Here is a 17,728-nt window from a genome sequence, read left to right as displayed (position 1 = left end):
TAATTGCCGATGTCGGGTTTTGCATTTAAGCGACTCAAATATTTTTTAAACAAAAAGAGCCAATGTAATTATTTTTTTTAAATTTTTTGGAGTTCATTTGTTCAATATGTAGTATAAATAAATGTGAATAAAAAAAGTAGAAAAAAAAAGGATTTCACAGATATTATGGTTTACCTAGAGTTAGGTTTAGTGCAAAATAAGCCTAGAAATGGTTGTTCAAGTATCACAATCGGCTAAAAGAAACTTTCAACGAACGAAGGATTTTGATTTCTACCGTCCGAAAAAGACTTCTTTCGGCCGATTTAAAGTGAAGAATTTTTTAAAGACTCTTAGACCGCCTTGCGTCAGAAGAATGCGTCTCTAGTGGGCACAGGAATATTCCCTGGTCTTGACATGAATCCATATATGAGGAGAGCATCTGTAGGATCACCTAGGAAGATCAAATCAACCTATCGAAATGAGAGAAGTTTGAGAAAATAAACCGTAAGATGTAATTATTCCTTACATTTTAGAGTTGCCCAGAGTAGTCAGTTCTTATTTAAAAACCAAAAAGTTATTAGTTCTGATCTACGTATTTGTATTGTTAGAGAACATAATCATTTTTGCCGTGTTAGCAATTTGTTTTTTTTTAATGCTTTCTTTGGAACTTTTGTTTTTAATGAATCCTGTTTCAAATTTTAATATTTATCATGGCTTTGGATATGAGTGTATTATTAAGCCTATGTGTATTGTGTGCTCGAACGCTCTTAAGCAAGCAAGGCTCTTACAACAAACACCGAAGAAAAACGAGTAGAATGACCCGTTTGAAGTCTAATGTCGCCAGGAAGCCAGGGAAATCCCCCAATAAAAATGCGCAGTATTCTAGCACATTTATTTTGATCATATCTTTTATTGAAATTTATATGTATATGTAGGTATTTCAAAATTGCTGAAATCATAAAGTAAATGTTCAGTAAAAAGTTTAACAACTTTTGAAACAAAGTACACTTTGCTGTAATAAGTTACATCCTCGGTTTTTGCGTGATTTTAGTAGAAGTTTAAAAAAATAAATTTTCTCATCATTTAGGCCATCAGTAATATAAATAGAAATAATCAAAGTTCAAACCAACCATGGGCAAAGTCACGATTTGACGACATGGACTTAAAAGTTTTCGGATCGGATTCGATAGTACGGGATTTCCCCCAAAGTACTAATATTAACAAAAGTTTTATTTTATCAGAATATAAGATGGATAAATGTTATCACCTGGATATTTGAATGCTTTGAAAGCACAAACGAATCTAATTAATTATATGAATAATTAAATACACCAAATGAAAAGCAAAAATTAATTACTCAATCCAGTAATAACCAACATTTGACCTCGCTGTGTCCGCAACCCAGGTTTATAAATAGCCGCAACAAATATTTTAATCATTTAAACTCTTAACAGACGCGGCGATGTTCAGTTCGGTTCTAGAATAAATTACAGATAAAGTGATAAAGCTTAGTTGTAAATCCCATAAATGAGATCAAAATGTTCTCCTTCAATTCAGTTGTTGAAATATTGTGCAACATGGTTCGAAGCTTAGGTGATGATAAAGACAACCGAGAATATGTCGGTATAGAAAAGGGCTTACAAAAAGCAAATCGGCTTTACATCTCCATTAACCAACATGAAATGGACAAGAAAAAAAGCATTGTGGAGGCGGTATGAAACTCACTCGCACGGAACAATCAATAACTTCATTCATTCGTTCATTCGTAGATTGTGACATATTTGGTTGACCTCATGCGGCAGGAATCCGACACTTTCGATTACTTGTACGATCATGTTTTTAAGGGAGGAAGCGGCTATGAAGGGCTGAAAATTACCAAACCTGACGAATATGACCTGGATATTCTCATGCGAATGCCAGACTTTCTACGGCCAGTTTTGTTGACTAATAATATTCCTGGCTACGTCAATCTCAGGTTGGATAATTTGGCGAAACTACAAAGACGGAAGCCCGAGATTTATTCGTGAGTATTTGCGATTCCAAGGTTTCTTTCAGTGAGTCATTACTTACAGAGAGATGAAAACTTTCGTCGATGAAAAAAATTACCTCTTGACGGACGAACTGAAAGGCAGTTTCATGCAAAGCATCTTCGACCGTGTTATGCAATGTGTTCCTCATAGCACGTTCTATGTGAACGATCGTCCTTTCGTTGTTAGTTTGGTTTTTGGTATCTTATTTTCCTAAATGATTCCTTTGATTTAGATCACTCGTGTTCGAAGTTCGGGGCCAGCTTTTACTTTAACGATTCAAGGGTCGGTGAAATTTAATGTTTCCGTTGATATAGTACCATGCATCTTATTGAGTAAACGACATTGGCCAGGGGAAGGGTTCGAAAGTAATCCCTATTCGACACCCAACGTTAGTTCTATGACTTTTGGATTAAAATCGAATCTTATTTTTTATTTTAGGACTTCTTTATTGTTCCGAAAAGTCCTAACAGAGATACTCCGCACGTTCACCGCTATTGGAGGTTGTCCTTCCAACAACAGGAACGCGAAATCATTTTTGATGCGCAGTGGCTGAAACCAACTATCAGGGTGTTGAAGGTAGCACAGCTTCACCTTCAATTTAGTTCTCATGTTTGTGTTTATTTAGCGAGTTCGGGATAAGTTTGGGCACAAAGTATCAAGCTATGCCATCAAAACATTGTTTTTGGGAGAGCTTAGAAAAGATAATCCTGATTTTCCAAAGGAACTCCCGGAGATGTGGTGTTTATCATTTAGTTATTGTGTCGTTTATGTAAGTTGCTTCATTGTTTTGTCGCTTTTACCGAGTACTTTCTCAAGATGCTGGAGATATATTCCCAATGTCTGGGCGAGGGAAAAATTCCCTACTTCTGGAACAGGAAAATGAACCTGATTGAAGACCTAACCGCCCAACAAACAGGAGCATACAAAATCGACATCGATCGAATGCTTCAGGACATAAAAATGAACACTGATCCTGAAACAATCCTTCGATATTTAAGGTTGGTTGCAGATTTTCAGCATTTCTCCTTCATTGCTTTGAATTTTTTCAGATAATTCCACTTTTGAAAGTACAACTGGGTGGAAAAACTCTAGCGCCCAAACCTTTTTCTTTTGATTGTTGTAACTGGTGCGACTTAGGAGTTGAAAAAAGGTCTCAACCGCATTCTTCTTTTGGTTTCTTTAGGAGAACAATTTCAGCACTTTCACCTGAGTTTGATAATAGTCAAACTCAGTTCAAAGTGCAGAAATCGTCCTCCTAACTCGTGCAAAAGAAGAATGCGTTTCCTGAGACCCATTTTCAACTCATAATTCACAAGAATTAGAAAAATCGAAAAAAGGGGGTTTCGGCGCGGGAATTTTTTGATCTACATCGATATAAGCTGCGATAGAAGAGAATAATTTCGTACGGAAACCGCTCAGATTTAATATTTTGAGCCATGACTGAATTTTGCCGGGTGTAAGACTCATGTAACACTGACGAACTTTGATCAGAAGAGCTTAAAACTTAATCAAGTCGAGGCGTGTCAGAGTTCTTCAGTTTGGTGTTAGTCCTTAATATTAAATCTGGACGGTTTCAGTGCAAGACTGTTTTAAACTAGTCATGTTTATATTTTTTAATAAAACAATTACAGACCTCAAAACACCAAAAATGCACTTACTTGAGGGGTGTTTCGGTCACGGTAGCTTTGTCACCCAAACACCCCTCAAAAGTCCATTTTTGGTTTTGAGGTGTGTCATTGTGTTGTTAGTGTAGTGAATACCTCTGGACCAATTGTGTTCATTTATGCTTGTACATATTTAAAATAAAATGGAATGACAGTTTTTGAAACAACTTATTTTTCCTTACACTTTTTATCCAAAATCGGGATCTTACGCAATGTTAATACAACATCAACGAAATTTGTACTAGACCAGTGCAAAGACATTTTTAAACCTGATTCTGAATCCGAATCCCGTTTTGTTCCATTAGGTTAGGACTCGGAGATAATTGAAAAATAAATTTACTTTTGTTTTTTTTTTCGTTTTGCTTAACTTTACAAAATTATGAAATTCGATAATATCTCATTGAAATGTACTAATTAAACTTGCCAATGAACCATAGAAGTCGCCAGGAGAGTTGGTTTTCGCCAAGATATTTGAAAAAAACTTTCTTAATTGGCACTTTGATTTTTTAATGTAATAAGAATAAGTAATAACTCATAACAAAGGTTGAGATCTCTAGAAATTACGATTTTGTGAGCAATGACATTGATTTTTTTCTGAAATCGCTAAAAAATGACAAACATTTTAAATTTTTGAAAAACTTAATGTTTTTTATCCTGTAATTTCTAAACGATAAGATATAGCAATGCATTTGTCAGAGCGTCAAAAAGGCAAAATCTCAGTGTTTATGCATTACAATGAAAAATCAATGTAATAATACTAATAATTCTTTAGTTACATGGAAAAGAAATTGTAATTCCAAAACTTTTGAAATTTTTCTGCCGATTAATAAGAATGCATTGTTTTCTGATGTCAAGGCCACAAAGAAAAGCTTTGTTGTTGTGACCAATTACAAACTTCTGCAGCAAAAGAGAACATTTTAGAAGTTTTTATATAAAGACTCGAGCTTTCTTCATTACAAAATGGAAAATGCGATTGAAAACGAATAAAAACGCAAAAAGGAATCCAGTCATTGGTTAGCATCCTCTTTATCTGAACAGTTTTTACAACAAAAAATAGGCACTCAAACAACCAAACGCGATCGCAACTTCTCATTTATTGGCAGATATTTTAAACTATTGTTTATTGGATACATTTCTTAGCCAATTAATTCATGTACAAAAAAGAGTCAATTCACTGGATGTTCATAATAAAAAACACGCAAATGAAAAAAACACCAGGATCTGTAGTCCAACAACAACAACAATCACCTAATACGGTTCCGATCCGTCACCCTTGGTAATTTTTTTGCATTGTGGCCATATTTTGGTGAATTTTCCATAGTACACAACTTTTTGCATTAAAATTTTAATAAATGAAAATGGAAAAAAGCGCAATTAGAATCTAGACTTAGTTATACCAATCAAATTATAATTCTCTATCCCATATCTCAAATACTTTACGTGCCACAATTTTGTGAATTGCAGATCTTGGTTTTCAACTTGTAAACTATTGTAATAATAAAATTTAAGACAGAAACTTGAACCTCGATACACTTCGCAATCCCCACGATTTATCATTGAGTGATTCCCTCAGAGCAACAATGGTTTGGATTAACAGGTTCATTTACCGATTTCTACAAAACTGGGTAATTTATTCTCTGTAATATCCACGGCTCAAAAATTGGTGTATTTACGTAAAATTCTAGGGCTTCCCCGGCACAATTGATATTATTATGAAACTATCGATGGTATCCAAACATATTTCAGCAGAACTTTCTGTACTTCCTTGGCTTATAAAAAAGTTATCGATTTAAATATAAATGAATGTTGACATGTGCACAGTTTAGTCGAAGTTGTACATACAAGATGAAAATAAAATCAGTAGTACAGACAAGAAAAAATTATAACGAATTAAATAAAGTTCTTGAATCGGTGAATAAAGCTCATCTGACTTCTTGTGACAAAAAGTTATTGCATGATGTTCGGGTCCAAGTCGAACAGGTACTTTATTTTTCAATTTTCGTTTATTTTTTAAGAGTAGTTTTAGATTGTAAGAAAAATCGCGTCAGCTATGTTAAAAGAATCTTTAACTTTCTCTAAACTGTACTATAAAATCTTCGGTGTGGGAAGTGCATATGAACAGACCAAAATCGGAAAACCAAACGAGTTCGATATCGACATCGTACTGCAGCTCCCAAAGAGCCTCAATCCAGTTATGCAAGAAGTGGAAGAATTTCCGGGATTTACACAAATAAAATTCAAAGATTTTCACGAATTGGCAAGGATCGATCCCGAAACTCACAGAATATTTAGTGACTTTATCGACAATGAGGATTATCTTTCATCCACTAAAATACAACTTTTTGCTCAGGAACTTTTCTACGTCACCAAATCAAAGCATTTTCCTGAAGACACAATTATTGTTGGAACGAAAGAATATAAAGTGAGTTTAAAATTTTGATTCCAACGAATCTAATTTTTATATAGATTTCTAAAATTGAATGCATCGAACCTGCGTTGACTCTGACTCTACAAGGTCTTGAATTTAATGTTAGTGTTGACTTGGTCACATCTTTTTGCCTCAGTGAAGAGTTTTGGCCCCGCAATAGTCGCAAAAATCCATGTTCTTTTCAAAGGGTAAGTTGAAACATCAAACTACTATCAATAATGAAAATTAGAGGTTTTTTCTGGCGCCCGCAACACCGCAAGATCATACTCACAGAGAAAGATTTTGGAGGCCGTCCTTTCATGATCAAGAAAAGAAAATCCTTTTTAACCGCCATCAGCTAAAGCCTGCGTTGCGTGTTCTTAAAGTAATTTCTAACTTCTAATAAGTTGTCCTTCTATAACCGTCATTTTACAGAGAATTCGTGATCACTTCAATCAAGCAGTTCACAGTTACGCCATCAAGACTCTCTTTCTCTGGGAACTTGACAAAGACAACTCAATTCTTTGGAAATCGTCGTTGAGTTTTGTTGTGATCTATGTAAGTGACGAAAGAAATTCAACTTGTGACTGATCCAGACTTTCAGATGTTGGAAAAGTATATGAATTGTTTGATGCAAAGAAATATTCCGTGCTTCTGGAACAGTGATCTAAATCTCTTATCTTATTTGTCTTGCCATGAACTTGAACGATGTAAGAAGGAAATAACTGGAGCTCTTGACGAGATACAGAAGAATCCCCAGCCTGCCGTGCTTTTGAAATATCTTGATTGATGTTGTAATTTATTATCTAAAGTAACAAAATAATTTTAATCGAGTCACGCATGTTACAAATAAAGTAGAATAGTTTTAGTATTTGGCTCGGCTTTGATATGTAGAAGCATATTTCGTATGTCCTTTCTGTAACTTTCGATCTGCTCCTTAGACAAATTGTCTAAAAGGTTTCGTTCTTCTCCTTTGTACCAAAAATACTGGATTGAATAGTTTTCTAAACATTCCAAGTACTTTTCTAGCATCTGTTAAAAATATTAAATAATATTAAAAGTCCCTCTAAGATGAGTCTCTTACAGAAATTAAACAGTAGCTAAATGGTCCTTTTAAAAATGAAGAAAACTTCAACACACGATTGTTTCTTTCATCGATTAGTTCTTCCATGAAAAGGGTTTTAAAAGCATAGCTGGAAACGTGGTGACCAAAACGACGAGTTATCAGCTGTGCATACACATTTATACATAAATTAATTGAAATAACGGACTGCAGTTACCTTCATTATTCTTATTGTAGGTTTCATCCAAAATCGATGCCTTAAAATTTGTCTTTCTTGCATTTGAAATGATAGTTCAAAGCATGTGCTCAAGTTAGGATGACCAGCGGGTGGAGTTGGAACAATAAAAAAATCCTAAAATAGGAAAAAAGGATATGTATAATAAATTTTACCACAGGGTAAATCATTGCTTATTAATTTGTTTCTTACACTTGTATTTTTGTAAGGATTTTTCCTAAAAGGAAATTCCGGCCAATATTTCTTCGTCAGAAGAATACAAGGAACCAAATCGATTTCAACCGAAAAATCCAATTCTTGACATGCTATAGTTAAGGTAAAAGCAGGAGTTAAATCGCCATGTTGCACTTTACAGATCTAAATTAAAATCGCATTAAAAAAATTAAAATTAAATAGTCGCTAGCTTACTTTGAATTTGTAACCGTCTAAACGGATATTTTTAGGAAAATATTCTGTGCGAGCTTTGTCAAAAATACTTTGTAAAACAGTGGACTTGAAACGATTAATCGAAATATAGTTATTATGCTCTAAAAACTTGCTAACAGTACTGCAAAATTTATAATCATTTTAATAAACCAGTTTAATCAAACCTCACCTGTGTAATTCCGGTTCTGAGATTATCGCATCCAACTTTCGTAGTCGCATTTGGACGTAACCAGGAATATGAGCCTCATTTAATTCGGGCTTTGTTTCTTCGGGTATTTGAAGCAGAATGTCGATGTCAAAATCACTTTGTGCATCAGCTCGTAAGCCTTCGTAACTACTGCCGGCCCCAAAGGGCTTGACGTAGAGTCTTCTAAAGACGTTCGATATTTGTTTCATATCGTTCATTATTTTTTTAACTATCTATAATTTTAGTTCTTGTTTCGGACAGTTAACATAATGGTTTACATACCCTTTCAACTGTTGTTTTCTTCCAGTGGTTATCCTCTCGGTTCCACTTAATTTTTTCTCTATTTGTTAAGGATAGTCCAGGCTCTATCCCGGCATAAGGGCACTTACTTTTGCCCATTATCTTAATTCTCAAAGAAAATTCACTGTTCACAACAATTGTTATTATTGAGTGACTCACTAATCATAAACTTTATCAAGCATTTGTTATTGATATGATGCAATTTATCCACTTATTACAAGTAAACAAACACCATCACACCATCAATACACTCATCGTGAATTTAAAGAAATTACCTATGCAATGCTAATCTTTGAGATGCTAACAGGTCGGCTTATTGCGTCGCAGATTATTTTCACACTTGAACTTTGTTAAATTGCAGACCTGCAAGATTGTTGTAGGAGTAGCCATAATGTTGGTTGCATTTTTGAACGAAAGGCGCGACCAGATCGAGAGAATGAGTCATAATATATTTCTCCTATTAATTATCAGTCTTATTTTGATTTAAATTCGATTACGTAATCCAGATTTACCTGTTATTTAATAAATTTACTACACACTACAAAAAATTGAGAGTATTATTTACAATCAAACAAATCTTTTATCTCTATGATCTTTTCACCACATAATAAAAATTTATCTTTTCATTGTTTCGACAATCTACTAAGTAATCAGGGGAAGTACACATACAGCTGCTTGTAGAAAAACAATTAACCAATTCCCTAATTAAACAAAAAATCGAGACGGAAAATTTTTGAATTACTTTACATTACATTACATCAAACCAGTGGCGGCTCCTGGAGTTCAGAAATAAGGCGGCGAGAGTTTTTAAAAAAAATTAAATAAAATAAAATAATACACTACTTTGCGACTGTAATATTAATATTGATTTTAGAGATATGCGGACCTCTAAAAACCAAATTTAATTTTAATGAGTGTTATCGATGAAGTAACCATTTTGAGGGTAATAACTTTTGTTATTATTCGCAAATGATAATTAAAAAAAATCTAAAGTCGTACTTTAATGAATTCAATGAAAACCCGATGATGAAATGGCTATGACGTGATAAGTCCAGAACAATCAGCTCCTTCAAACAACTGAGAAGGATGTGGTCTACGCAAGTCAGGAATTATGACATTGTTAGTTTAAAATCATAAACTTTAAACACATTTTTGGCATAAATTTGATTTTTTTAAGCTAAGCAAATAATTATGAATATAATAGAGCTCATTGCTATCAGCCCACTATCCCTTCTAAATTTTCGAAAATTTTTAGGTGTAAATCAGGAAAATTGAATGTTGCGATTTTAAATGTTCACACTTTTTCAAAGTTGGGTGTATCAACGTTTCAAATTAATTAAGAATTAATTGAAAATTGGTTCTAAAAGAGGTTTAACAAGTTTTGGCAAATTTGCGCGGGTCGATTACCTTTTACGCATGCTATAGTGGCGTCAAGGTAAAACGCATTGGCTGCCAACTCGTACCGATAAGATTAAGCAAATCACCTCGTATATGTATTTTGTTTACTAAAAATGCTCTACAAGTCAATTCTTGAAATTGACCTCTCTGCCGTAACTTTCACCCAGATTATGGTTCTACGTTTCGTGCTTTTGTTACCAAATCTTCGATTTCGTAGTTCCGCTTCTTTTTTGATCTATACCATATGTACCTACAGGAAATTTTGTCCACTTCGAAAAAACATAAGTCTAGAATTTTATCACAAATATCTACTTTGATAGTATGATACTAATACCTAGGCCTCATTAAATGAGTTCAGTATCAAATACCACCGATAAAAATAAGATAGTATCTTTATACGCACTTCTATAAATTGAAAATCATCCGTTAAAATTCCACAATTATCGTGTGAACCACCGATAATTAAAATGGCAGAAACAAAGAAGTATAACTATATGGAACCCGTTCTGCAAGAAATCAACAAAAAATTTATATACCTTCCAGATGAAGCAGTGAAACGAAACAACAAGATTTTGGAATCAGTGAGTATTTTTTAATATGAGTTACGGCTACAGTTTAATACTTCAGATATTGACAACGATCGTTAATAAAATGAAGGAAAAGGATCCTCTTTTTAAAGTCATGTTCCAACGAGTGTTCTATGGAGGTAGCTTCTATGATGGCTTGCGTGTGGGCAAACCTGAGGAATTTGATTTAGATTTGTTACTAACCCTGCCTAAATACGCTGAACCCGTGTTGACCACCAGCAACTTACCAGGTTTTGTTAACTTGGAAATAAAAAAATTTGAAGCATTTATGAAGCAACCAGAAGCTATACCTTCATATAGAACGTTTCGTAATTTGTTTGATGATAAGTTCTTTTTGGATACAAGCAAGGTGTTGTCTTGGATGGAAGGAGTTGTTCAAAAAACCCTCAATGAATTCCCACAAAGAGGTAGTAAAAGAATTGTGGCCAACGCTAATGGTACCTTTGAGGTAAGCTTAAATTACAAACTAGAGTAATATTGTAGGTATAATGAATATCCTGAAATGTAGATCATTGTGCAAAAAGGAGGACCTGCACTGACGCTAAAAATTCAGGGTTCTGGTGTAAAAATGGACGTTGATTTAGTCACCTGCTTTCTTTTTAATGCTAAAGACTGGCCCGCATCAGGTTTTAGATCAAACCCAGTATCATCAAAGGTAAAAAGGAAGGAATAATTATGAAAGTTTGACTATTTTCTGTAGCCCCAATTCTTCATTGTTCCCAAAAAGCCTAAAACTGCTAGTGGGTGCGTTCCAAGATACTGGCGTCTCTCTTTTCAAGAACAAGAAAGGGTCTTAATGGATAACAAAAGAACCCTTAAACCTACGATTAAACTTCTTAAAGTAAATAAAAGGAGGCGTGAGTAACACATATTTAATTATGGTTTTTAGAAATTGAGAGATAATTTGAACCACGTTTGCATTGCTAGCTATTATATTAAAACGGCGGTTTTGCACATAGCTGACACCAAACCCGATGAGTTTTGGAGGAACTCTTTGAGTTATGTGTTCATGACAGTGTTAAAGGAGTACTTTCAATTACTTGAAAGAGGAAAAATTCCGTATTATTGGAATAAAAATCATAATCTGATAGGCGGAATCAATTCTGCTACTCAAAGCAACATGACGTCGAGGCTAAGGTCCATTATTAACGATATTGAGAAGAAAACCACTGAACCGCTAACTGTGGCCAAGTATTTATGTAAGTATTCAAATACATACTTATTTTATGAATTAAAAACCGAAAATAATAGAATAAATTTAGGACTAACCGTTTTTTTTTTTAGTGGATAACCAAGATTTTGTTTCGATTTCGATGGCCCGAATGGTTATAAGCTAAATTCTGTTTATTGACAAATGTAGTGAATTCAATCAATATTCTGTAGTAAAAAATAAAATAAATCAACTTTTGGAGTCATTAACAGTGTTACTTTCAATAGTAATACCATGAGTAGGTGAATATTCGTGATAATTTAGACGATTTATTAGCTAAACGAAATTTATGTTGCTATGAAAATACCACGAGTTGCGTAGCAACGAGTGGTATTTTCTAAGAGCAACATAAATTGAGTTTGCTAATAAAAGTCTAAATTATCACAGAATATTCATCCTACGAATTGTATTTTGCACGACTATTCCATGCATACAGTAGTAATAATAATAATAATTTCGTCAGCGGAATTATTAGCAAAACGACTCATTTTTAAACGTCAAAAAATTAATTTGCTTATGTAACCATGGTTGACAACACCAGCACCGTGCTAAGGCTTGCCGCGATAATACCATGGTAGATCTCAAATCTGATTGGATGTTAACTTATAAGCATGGAATAGTCATGCAAATTTACGTCAATATCCAAAGCCACTTTAAGCACAATTTAACAAATTTGCAAAACTTTTGCAATTTTTTTCTCTGAGTTATTAATAGAAACATTAATTTTTACTAAATCATCAAGTTTCGGATGTCAAAAATAGCTGCAAATTTAATACAAGATACAAACAATACTGTTTTTCATTGTATTAAGTTTGCAAGACTTTTGTAATTTTGTTCGCATAGTTAAAGAAAATAACGCGTTTCAATTTTTTTAAGTAACTTCCGGACCTCCTACGATGCTGCAAATTGAGATTTATCATTCTTCTTACTTAATACACATTTGACGAAAATTTCAAAACTTTTGGAATTTTGTTTATTTTTCACGTATACCCGATGTTCTTGTTGACTGGCCTACATAGGAGTAAAAATTGATTATGAAAATTTTCGGATTTTATGGTATTTATTGAAATATTACACATGCATAAGCACCTCCATATTAGAACAATGAACTATTGATTTTTCAGATTACAAATGTTACCGAATTTAAAGAATATGTTTAATTTAATGAATCAGTTAAGTTACAGAGTGCAAAACTGCGTACCACATTTAAATTACCCATTACCAACACGTATGTACTACTCCTCCTTAAACTAACGGACTTATTTAGTACTGACTCTAACTTGATTACAAATTGGAACGCGATAAAATCGGCCAAATGGTAACAAGGCCACACACACACATTAAAAATAAAATAACATAAATAGGAAAACCAAAAATGAATTACACTGACCTTTCCTACGATCCCTACTAACCTAACACCCAAAACTTTTAATTGGCAGAAACTCCAACCGTTATCTTCTAAAAACAATAACACTGAACAATAAAAACTCAAATGTAATGTCCAGTTAAAATCTGTTTATTTTGCGTCAGTGTTCTCGCTATTTATAACGTATGATTTGGGCACCCTTGAATCGTCAAAAGTTTTCATCAGTGCCAAATCAGCACGACTTGGTGTAGTCCCACTTGTTCTTTCTTGTAACATGTGCGTTTATTGTTTTCCTTATCAGTGTGTTACGAATTCGGAAATAGTGTGGAGTGATTTGCCATGATCTTTTACTGGTGGAGTGTTTAATCATGTTTTGTGGACAATGCTCGGAAGAAACTGCGGATGTCTTCAATGTGCTCTCGAAGATTAGAGGGATTTATAAATATTCCTATGAGGTAAGGAGATATATTTAAATGAATGGAACAACGTGGGAATATTTTAAACACTATTAAGATAATTTTCAAGGGGTAAACTTAATTATGGGGTATTTTAAATGGTCGAATTTTATAACTGGGTAATCTTATGTGGGTTTGTTTTTCCTCGCTACACCTACATCTCTATTGCACTTTTATTTGGTTTTGAATTGTATTTTTTAATTGTAGCGTGATAGCAGCGCAACCAAGGTAGATTTTTTGCCAAGATTAGTTTAAAGAGCTGTATAAGTTATTATTCAGGGTTGCTATTAATAACAATTTCCGTATAATTTTTCACCAAAGAAATGTTTAGTGCTTATTTTATTAGGTACTTATTATAAATATTTTTTGATAAACTGCATTACTTGTAGGTGCATACAATTATGTTCTTATTGACGTAATCACTACAAACACAACACACACGTTTTAGCAATGACTGAATAGTTAAAATGTTTCTCCGACAGGCTTAATGATCAGCTCATGAACCTATAAATAATCATAACATCACTCTAGAAATATAAGTTTATTTTATGTTTTACCTGAACATGCGGAGGAGTAGACAGAATGTAAAATACAGCATCAGCAACGTCTTTCGCTTCTAACATGGCCATGGTTCTTAGAATTTCCGTGAATTTCGAATTTAAGCAGTTAGTCATGGATGCTTTGACAATTTCTGTAAAAACAGCCCCTGGACTAACACTCTAAAAATAATAAACAATACACTCTGCACCGAAAAATACAAACTTACCGAAATTTTAATCTTGAAATTAAGTCGATTTAGTTCTTGCCGCAACGTTTCCGCTAGAGCTCTCACAGCAAATTTCGAAGCTGGAAACAGATTAACGTTTGGAACATTTGGTACTTTATGGCCACAAACACTATTTATATGAACAATATGCCCATCAATGTTGTTGGATTTCATAATGTTTACTGCCTCTCGTGTTGCGATGCAGACCCCAAGGACATTAGTATCAAGCACTTGTTTCCATTTCAATGTATCACCTTCAATTAGACTGGTGTCTTGGATTATTCCGGCGTTGTTAATCAGAATGTGGACTGGTCCTAGATTTTCTGTAACCCAGTTAAAACCGCGAATAATGTCTTCTTCTTTCGTCATATCAACTTTGACACAGTGGAGCTTCCCTTTTTGGTCTTCAAGCTTACTTGAAAGTTCGTCGAGGCGTTCGGAGCGTCTGGCGAAGCCTACCACCTATTTACACCTATTATTTGGTTTAGAAGTTGGATGGGATTAAATTACCTGCAAGCCTTCTTCAACAAGGCGTTCTGTAATAGCTGCTCCTATTCCGGCACTTGCTCCGGTTATTATGGCAACTTTGCCGACCCAGCGGTCCATTGCTGACGAGGAAATTATTGTTGTAAATGAAAGTAATGATTTTATTATAAAGATTGTATTCGTATTGCATGTTATATATGCAAGTAATTATCATACATTTACAAATTGATAAGAGTTATCGGATACTTCATAAAAATCAATGGAAAAATAACAAAATTTTGAACGTAGTGTGGGAACGGCGAATCTGTTAATTACAAACACATTTCATTGTACATGCTTAATTCATTATAGTTCTTTGTAAATGCTTATTTAGAAACCGGTAATCTGCTAAAGAACATTTTTTTATAGTTTATCGATATAAAGAATGTGCAGATACTCCGGACATTTAGTTTAAAAAATATTCCAAATTAATTGACTTTGAATGTGACTCAAGACACTTGTAAAATGTCTTGTACATAAGTACAGAAGAAAGCCCTTTTGGTCGCAAATACGTAGGTTTTACAGCAAAAAGTTTAGAATGAGCCTTGCAAGAAATAACTAATAAAAAAATTACTTTGACTGGTTTTGACCGTACCATGTTTTGAAGTGGTGTATTAAAAAATAAGTTTTATAAAACGCTTATTAAAACACGAGTTCTTGCTATGGTGACGAAGGTATTAACACATCCGATGCGGATACTTTTTTCGTTTTTTATGAGTTGTTTTTTAAACTGTGTGTCTGTCCCAAATCATCTACTATTTAGATTATCTTCATATATTATTAAAAAAAAATAATTGGTGAATGTTAATTACACTAAACAATAACGGTTTCTTGTCGCTCTTTCTTTTGCTGTCATTACAACAATATGATTTAAAATATTAGAAACATAATATTATCGTTCATTGGCTCTCCGGTAAAGTATTTATATTTTTTAGATAATCCTTAAACGACGATTGACAGATTGTCGGTATCGTTGGTACTTAAAAAAAATAGAGTTCCTGGAATGGTCTAACAATTTATTAAAACAAACAACAAATACATTATCTTTTACTTTTAGGCAGTCTCGCCAATAGGTTTAATAGTTAACTCATGCACTTGAACCTGAGGAGGCGTCGCCAAAACGTACATCACAGAATCGGCAATATCTTCGGATTTCAAAAATGGTATCATCTTCATTGCTTCAACTAAAGTTGGATTACTTGTCATACCACCAGCTTCAAAAATTTCTGTAGTAACAGCACCAGGACTAATACTCTAAAAGAAAACTTTCTTAATAAAAAGAGATTAAATAAAATCAACGAAATATATTTACCGTAATTTTAATTTTAAGTCCAAGATGATTGAATTCCTGACGAAGAGTTTCTGTCAAAGCTGTAACTGCATGCTTAGACGCTGGATAAACATTGAGATTAGGAAAATTTGGAACGCTGTGACCAGCAATACTGTTGATATGTATAATATGTCCGTCGATTTTATTTTCTTTCATAATTTTCACCGCCTCTCTTGTTGCAATACAAAGACCCAGAACGTTGGTGTCGAGAATTTTTTTCCATTGCTCGGTTGCTCCATCTGTGAGTCCTGTGTTTTGAATAACTCCAGCGTTGTTAATTAAAATGCTAACTGGTCCCACATTGTCTGTTACCCATTTAAAGCCTTTCTGGATCTCGTCTTCTTTAGAGATGTCGACTTTCACTGCGTGGACTTTTCCTTTTTTTCCTCCACATTTTTTACCTAGTTCTTGAATTCTTTCAACGCGGCGAGCAAAACCAACTACCTGGAAAACAGTGTGAGCGCAGAATCAAAATTTGACTTAGTTACCTGTAATCCGGCCTCTGCAAGCTGTTCAACTATAGCTGCACCAATTCCAGCACTTGCCCCTGTGACGATGGCTACTTTGCCCTTCCAGCGGTCCATTGATACAACCATTGTCGAATCTAAAACTGATGACTAGCAGAAAATTTTAACGAAGGTGCAATAAATAGTAGCCAACCATCAGTGCTTAGAAGTGGGAGATTATGCCGAATCATGTAGTGTCCTTGAGTGAATCAATTAGATAATTGAGAGTTATTAGGTGATATTACGAAATGTTTTATAAACTATAAACTTCTAAAATACGTAAAACGTATTTTTTAATTATTAAAATGGACTTGCGATAGTTTGAATCTCAGTAACCTTGATTGCTGTTAGGTTTAATTTCTTTATCAAATTATACTTAATTAAATTATATACTGAAAAACATTATTATAGTGCAGGCAAAATAAAAATCGAAAATTGGTATGATTTCTACGTGGCTCATTTCATTTGTGTGAACCTTAATTTTATTCTAAATAAAATGTCAAATATTTTATCAGCGGTGATTGTTACGACTAAAATACTTATTAGTATGGTATTAATGCTTGCCATTAAAAATGTTTCAGAATTTTTCTTTATAGGGGGAACCGTTTTTGCAATACAATAATGTTTAACAAATTTTCAAAGCTTTTCGGACAGTTCGCCCCTGACAGTTTGCCCCCGATAGTTCGTCCCCGTTAATTGGCCCTCAAACCTTTTAGTCCCCGGTTAATTCGGCTCCTTGAAAATTCATCCCCTGCAAATTTGTTCCGGCAAGTTTTGTTTACATGCGCTGTAATAATAAGAGCATCAACTGCACGTTACGAAGAATATGTACGTAGAAAATTGAACTACCCTCGTATATCATTAAATAAAAAATTAAATTGTGAACTACATGTGTCTCAGAACTCGTGACCCAGAGAAAAAAGACTTATGGAAGCAACAATTTTGAATCAAAATGTTGAAACAAATATTTTTAAGCTTAAAAAATAATAGAGTTAAAACGAAAAAACGGTAGTCAATTCCAAAACAGAACAGTATTTGAAAACCGGTAACTATTGGTCAGATGAACATTCCACTCTCGTTATTACATAGAATATTTTACTCCATCTCTAGAATAAGCTTCCGGGATTGGTTGTTATTTTTTTATTCTTTCTCGGATTCTGTTGAACTTAATCAATTTTAGTTTTGAAATTTACCACCTCTATTGCTGTCGGCACTCTCCCTTGCTCTATGGGTCATGAGTTCTGGAACACCTGTATATCGAATAATATTAACATTTTTTGACGATTTTTCTTTT

The 17,728-nt window shown here is 33.8% G+C and overlaps 7 protein-coding genes across 11 annotated transcripts in view; 4 read left to right on the top strand and 3 right to left on the bottom strand.

The window, feature by feature from the left end:
• The first annotated feature begins 1,327 nt into the window (after nucleotides 1-1,327).
• Nucleotides 1,328-3,830, top strand: LOC148178368 (cyclic GMP-AMP synthase-like receptor). Of its 2 annotated transcripts, XM_088030708.1 has the most exons (9): nucleotides 1,328-1,472; nucleotides 1,537-1,691; nucleotides 1,749-2,002; nucleotides 2,052-2,190; nucleotides 2,242-2,397; nucleotides 2,448-2,585; nucleotides 2,635-2,778; nucleotides 2,826-3,007; nucleotides 3,059-3,830. In XM_088030708.1, exons 2-9 carry the CDS (start codon nucleotides 1,557-1,559, stop codon nucleotides 3,060-3,062), a joined length of 1,152 nt encoding a protein of 383 aa, XP_087886834.1. In that variant the 5' UTR covers nucleotides 1,328-1,472; nucleotides 1,537-1,556; the 3' UTR covers nucleotides 3,063-3,830. The 2 variants fall into 2 exon arrangements, with proteins under 2 accessions (XP_087886834.1, XP_087886833.1); XM_088030707.1 differs by having other exon boundaries at nucleotides 1,328-1,691.
• A 994-nt stretch (nucleotides 3,831-4,824) lies between these two features.
• On the top strand, nucleotides 4,825-6,870 carry LOC148178367 (cyclic GMP-AMP synthase-like receptor). Its single transcript, XM_088029416.1, has 10 exons — nucleotides 4,825-4,949; nucleotides 5,065-5,126; nucleotides 5,183-5,298; nucleotides 5,359-5,430; nucleotides 5,495-5,653; nucleotides 5,700-6,095; nucleotides 6,140-6,289; nucleotides 6,331-6,465; nucleotides 6,516-6,638; nucleotides 6,685-6,870. The coding sequence occupies exons 1-10, from the start codon at nucleotides 4,825-4,827 to the stop codon at nucleotides 6,868-6,870; spliced, it is 1,524 nt and encodes a 507-aa protein (XP_087885542.1).
• On the bottom strand, nucleotides 6,861-8,687 carry LOC148178366 (cyclic GMP-AMP synthase-like receptor). The gene is made up of 7 exons (XM_088030975.1): nucleotides 8,274-8,687; nucleotides 7,974-8,224; nucleotides 7,787-7,925; nucleotides 7,571-7,735; nucleotides 7,361-7,495; nucleotides 7,165-7,308; nucleotides 6,861-7,112 (listed from the first exon to the last, which is right to left on the bottom strand). The coding sequence occupies exons 1-7, from the start codon at nucleotides 8,388-8,390 to the stop codon at nucleotides 6,924-6,926; spliced, it is 1,140 nt and encodes a 379-aa protein (XP_087887101.1). The 5' UTR covers nucleotides 8,391-8,687; the 3' UTR covers nucleotides 6,861-6,923.
• A 1,395-nt stretch (nucleotides 8,688-10,082) lies between these two features.
• LOC148178365 (cyclic GMP-AMP synthase-like receptor) lies at nucleotides 10,083-11,695 on the top strand. Its single transcript, XM_088029762.1, has 6 exons — nucleotides 10,083-10,270; nucleotides 10,317-10,724; nucleotides 10,785-10,931; nucleotides 10,977-11,117; nucleotides 11,166-11,475; nucleotides 11,561-11,695. The coding sequence occupies exons 1-6, from the start codon at nucleotides 10,157-10,159 to the stop codon at nucleotides 11,611-11,613; spliced, it is 1,173 nt and encodes a 390-aa protein (XP_087885888.1). The 5' UTR covers nucleotides 10,083-10,156; the 3' UTR covers nucleotides 11,614-11,695.
• A 1,400-nt stretch (nucleotides 11,696-13,095) lies between these two features.
• Nucleotides 13,096-17,728, top strand: part of LOC148178350 (uncharacterized) — a 152,872-nt gene continuing 148,239 nt past the window's right edge. For 3 of the 4 annotated variants that reach the window (XM_088031364.1, XM_088031363.1, XM_088031361.1), the window contains exon 1: nucleotides 13,097-13,307. In XM_088031364.1, coding sequence (XP_087887490.1) covers nucleotides 13,221-13,307 — 87 coding nt within the window. In that variant the 5' untranslated portion in view covers nucleotides 13,097-13,220. Of the gene's footprint in view, nucleotides 13,308-17,728 lie in introns of all 4 variants that reach the window. The other variant, XM_088031359.1, reaches the window with a different exon arrangement.
• Nucleotides 13,613-14,719, bottom strand: LOC148178364 (farnesol dehydrogenase-like). The gene is made up of 4 exons (XM_088031365.1): nucleotides 14,584-14,719; nucleotides 14,074-14,535; nucleotides 13,865-14,026; nucleotides 13,613-13,811 (listed from the first exon to the last, which is right to left on the bottom strand). The coding sequence occupies exons 1-4, from the start codon at nucleotides 14,677-14,679 to the stop codon at nucleotides 13,770-13,772; spliced, it is 762 nt and encodes a 253-aa protein (XP_087887491.1). The 5' UTR covers nucleotides 14,680-14,719; the 3' UTR covers nucleotides 13,613-13,769.
• LOC148178363 (farnesol dehydrogenase-like) lies at nucleotides 15,601-16,591 on the bottom strand. Its single transcript, XM_088031307.1, has 3 exons — nucleotides 16,417-16,591; nucleotides 15,911-16,372; nucleotides 15,601-15,852 (listed from the first exon to the last, which is right to left on the bottom strand). Exons 1-3 carry the CDS (start codon nucleotides 16,522-16,524, stop codon nucleotides 15,652-15,654), a joined length of 771 nt encoding a protein of 256 aa, XP_087887433.1. The 5' UTR covers nucleotides 16,525-16,591; the 3' UTR covers nucleotides 15,601-15,651.

This window comes from Gnatocerus cornutus, chromosome 2, assembly GCF_029298725.1.
Source record: "Gnatocerus cornutus isolate USDA-ARS CGAHR chromosome 2, icGnaCorn1.1, whole genome shotgun sequence".
Taxonomy (NCBI): Eukaryota; Metazoa; Arthropoda; class Insecta; order Coleoptera; family Tenebrionidae; genus Gnatocerus; species Gnatocerus cornutus.
Note: the sequence above shows the minus strand (reverse complement) of the source record. Positions and strands in the feature narration are given on the sequence as shown.